This window comes from Gracilinanus agilis, unplaced genomic scaffold, assembly GCF_016433145.1.
Source record: "Gracilinanus agilis isolate LMUSP501 unplaced genomic scaffold, AgileGrace unplaced_scaffold45294, whole genome shotgun sequence".
NCBI classification, from domain to species: domain Eukaryota; kingdom Metazoa; phylum Chordata; class Mammalia; order Didelphimorphia; family Didelphidae; genus Gracilinanus; species Gracilinanus agilis.
This window is the reverse complement of record NW_025379460.1, coordinates 1-4236: the sequence shown is the minus strand read 5'-3', so window position 1 is coordinate 4236 and position 4236 is coordinate 1. Positions and strand designations below refer to the sequence as shown.

The 4236-nt window shown below is 46.7% G+C and overlaps 1 protein-coding gene across 1 annotated transcript; it reads right to left on the bottom strand.

Moving 5' to 3' along the window:
• Positions 1-880: 880 nt before the first annotated feature.
• On the bottom strand, positions 881-2772 carry LOC123255381 (exostosin-1b-like; the record flags this gene model as incomplete). Its single annotated transcript, XM_044684190.1, has 2 exons — positions 881-1365; positions 2616-2772. Coding segments are annotated over 2 exons (328 nt in total), but the record flags the coding sequence as incomplete, so codon positions are not given.
• Positions 2773-4236: the final 1464 nt, after the last annotated feature.

The window sequence follows — 4236 nt, the reverse complement described above, 5'->3', positions numbered from 1 at the left end:
AGAGAGAGGAAAACAGAAGATAACTGGAGAGGAGAGAAGGAGAGGAGGAAAGGGAGAGAGAGGGAGGGAGTACTGAATTGGCCCCAGACAAGTTTTGGCTTGTTCCAGCTGGGTACACAAATTCAGCAGTGATTTTCTCAATTTAAAGGTATCTCTAATAATTCCTAGCCCCAGCAGACCGCTCCTCCACTCCTCCCATTTCCTCCCCCAGCTCTGGTTTAGCCTGTCTCACTCCTGATGGGGGAGGGGATAAAACATCCCTCCTGGGCTCTTCCCCTTCTCCAGCTGCCCAATTATGAACCCCGTTGCCCAGGACAGGGAGAAAAAAGCCCAACCATCGGCAAAGAGCCTGGCCTTGTGCTGCCCTCTAGTGGGGCCAGGAGGTATGGCAGGGAGGATGCTCGCCTGAGGATCTCAAGACCTGGGAAGTCTTGAAATGGGTCCTCTGTGCCAGATAATCAGTCTTTGTGAGCCAGATATCAGGCTGTTACCTCTTCCACCCAAGGCTAATGCAGGAGACCCTCAGGGTCACCTACCTAATCGCCTCAAACAAGGGTCAGATGTCTCTGAAGCTGTGAGTTCTGCTGGGACAGGCTAAGCAATAATGAGCCATCTTGGGGTAGCTCAGTGGATTGAGAGCCAGACCTAGAGATGGGAGATTCTGGGTTCAAATCTGGCTTCAGACACTTCCTAGTTGTGTGTCCCTGAAAAAGTCACTTGACCCCCATTGCCTAGCCCTTACCACTCTTCTGTCTTGGAACCAGAACATAGTATTGATTCTAAGATGGAAGGTGAGGGTTTAAAATAATATTAATATTAATAATAATAATGATGATGATGATGATAATGATAATAAATGAGCCATACTGGATATTAAGGCTAGAAGAGAGACATCATCGGGTCATGTATTCAGAGCTGGGAGGGGCCTCAGAGGTCATCTGTCCAGGTCTCTTCTTGTACAGACCAGGAAACTAAGGGTAGGTGATTTGCTCGGGGCCCACATGTGGCAAGCAGAAGAGTCAGGACGGGAATCCACATATTAAACTATGATGCCCCGTCGCCACCATGTCCCCGGCTGGTGCTCTGGAGGAAAGGAGAAAGTCCCCCGTTAAACCTTTCTGGTCTGATACTTTTGCCACCACCCGAGGCTTTTGGGAAGTTTGGAAAGCTCAGGCAGGGACAGTGTCTCAGGTCCTAAAGTCTCTCCAAGTGCCGATACTTCTTCCTCAGGACAGACACCTGGTCCTTGAAGAGAACAGGGTCCAAGCGGAGCTGTGAATGCACCAGAGGCATATGGCCAAACCATGAGGCAAACTTGCTGATGCAGTCCCTGGAAGGCTGCTCCCCTCGAGGATGCTGGAGAACCTGGGGGAAAGAGGAGGGTTAAGACCCACTGGTGGGCTCCCCATGTCCTATCCTCTCCCCACAATCCACCCCGCAATGGGAGGATTTCTATTGAACATCAAAGAGAATTTCTGAGAAAGGGAAAAGGTAGAAGACGGGGCAGGGGTTGAAGTATCTTCTTTGGGAGGCTTTAAGCAAAGCCACAGAATTTCATAGCTGAAAGGGACTTCATTGGCCACCTAGTTTAAACCTCATTAGAAAAATGAAGCCTTGCCATAACATATATGAAGGCCTCCCCTGACAGAGACTGCCCTCCTCTGCAGAGCCTCTGTAGCCAATCCACTTGGAAAGCTTAAATGTGCCTCTGTGACTTGGCCTCATTGCATCATTCCTGATCCTTCCTGGTTTATCAGAATGGACAATAGGGCATAGTACTGACAATACACAATAATGCAGAAGAGGCCTAACCAACATGAAATGCAGTTCGCCTTCTCTTCATGTGGCCCAATAACATATTGACTTTTCCTGACTCCTGGCTGGGGCTGGAAGACCTGGGGTCAAATTGTAGCAGTGTCTTTTGTTACTGGTGTGGTTGTGGGCAAATCACTTCATTAGGCCTCAGTTTCTCTATCTGTATAATGAGAGGATTGCCATATATGACCTAAGATCTTGCCTCTGACTCCTATAAAGGTCTTACCTAACTATGGCACCCTCTGTCTTGTACTTGGGAAATTGATTATTTTTTTTTTGAGCCTACATGTAAGTCTTTACATTTATTAATACTGCAATTCATCTTATTAGATTCAGGCCAATGCTCTAGCATGTCTAGTGTCATCTAGTGTGTTAGCTAACTATTACAGCTATATATCACCTGCAGATTTAATCAACAGACCCTATCTGCTATTATCAAAGTCACTGATTAAACTATTACCGCACATGTACTCCAGTGCCTGAAAGCAGGAGGGTGGATGAGATAATCTTCCCAAGTCCAGGCTAGGGAATTCCAATGAAGAAAATCTCCCACCTGCCCCTCTGCACAGTCTGTTTTAGTGAATGGGTTCATCTCTCCTGCTTTTCCAAACCTTCCCAAAGGGAAGGTCCATGATTGCCATCTCTTATTTGGGCCTCCTGACATTTAAACTAACAAATTGATTCTGTAGTCTAAGCTCTAATTCCCTTTTCCAGAATTCCCCGGCCCTAGAGTTTTCTTCCCCATCACCAGAGTCCTCAACCGTGTCCTCCTCCCTCTTCCCTATTTGTAGAAAAGGTACCTCCTGGAGCTGCTTCCGCTGCGGTACTTTGATGGGGGGAAGCTTGGTGACTTCAGCCACAAGGAAATTCATCAAAATATCTTCACATTCTGAGAGCTCATCCACAAGGTCCCTTAGTGGAGCAGGCAAGAAGTGGGTGAAGAGGACGTGGTAATACCTGGGGGGAGAGAGAGGCCAAAGTCACAGTGTCAGAATTATGAGGAATCTTAGAAAATAGAATGTCAAACCTGGGAGGGCCCTTAGAACTCAGAATGTCAGAACTTACAGGGCTTTTAGAATACAGAATGTCAGAGCTGAAAGGGCCCTTAGAATTCAGAATGTCCCAAACTGCGAGGGTCCTTAGAGCCCAGATGTCAGAACTTACAGGGCCCTTAGAACCCAGAATGTCAGAACTTACAGGGCCCTTAGAACTCAGAATGTCAGAACTTACAGGGTCCTTAGAGCCCAGATGTCAGAACTTACAGGGCCCTTAGAACTCAGAATGTCAGAACTTACAGGGCCCTTAGAACCCAGAATGTCAGAACTTACAGGGCCCTTAGAACTCAGAATGTCAGAACTCACAGGGCTTTTAGAACACAGAATGTCAGAGCTTAAAGGGCCGTTGGAACTCAGAATTCAGAGCAGGAAGGAGCCTTAGAGATAATTAGTCCAGTCTCCTAATTTTCTAAAGTAGGCTATAAACCTGAAGAGGGAAAAGTCAATTGGGAAACCCCAGGCCATTTTTACTATTCCTTAAGCATCCTTCAGAAGACATAACCTGGGAGCTTGGCAATCAGTAAGGGCAATCTGCATTGGTTTGCTCAGGGTTCTGAAGCACACAAGCTAGCTAGCCATTAGATAGAGTGTGCCTCTCTTTATGCTATCCTAGTATATAGAGCTCTAGATTTAGATAAAAGATAAAAGATGAACTGGGGGCAATTCTTCATTATGATTCACCAAAGAACTCCTTTAATGCATTTCAAACAGGATCCAATTTGCACTCAGAGCCTTCTGAACACTCTCAATTGCATAAAGTAAATGTGGTCTAGGAGGAAGGACTGGAGCTGCTTGAATTGTCTTTGTGTGACCAAAAAGAGCCTCCTAGGACTCTCCTTGCCCCACTTTCCAGGACCCCAGAGCTACCCCTCCCTGTCAGGCACTTAGCCTGTGGCTGAGGCCACACTGGCCATGTTCTCTGCACCATCCTGCTCCTCCTTCCCATCTAACCCCATTCCCTGGTGAAAAACATAATGGTCCAAAAAAACAAAACCTTTCCGGCTGAGCGTCTCCATAGCAACTGAGGCAGCAGACGGTACATTCCCTCCCATCTCCCTCCCCCAGCCTTTGAGTCTTCTGAAAACCAAATCAAAAGAACTAGATCCCAGCTTTAGAACTGGAAGGAGCCTTAGAGATCATCTAGTCCAACCCTCTCATTTTACAGATGAGGAAACTGAGGTCAAGGAAGAGTAAACTGATTTGTCCAAGGTCATAATTTAGTGCCAATGAGAGGATTTGAATTTAAGTACTTCTGCTCCAGAGCTAATGCCCTATTTTATCATAAGAAGAAAGGATCAGTCTCCTCTCTCTCTCTCTTTCTCTCTCTCTCTCTCTCTCTCTCTCTCTCTCTCTCTCTCTCTCTCTC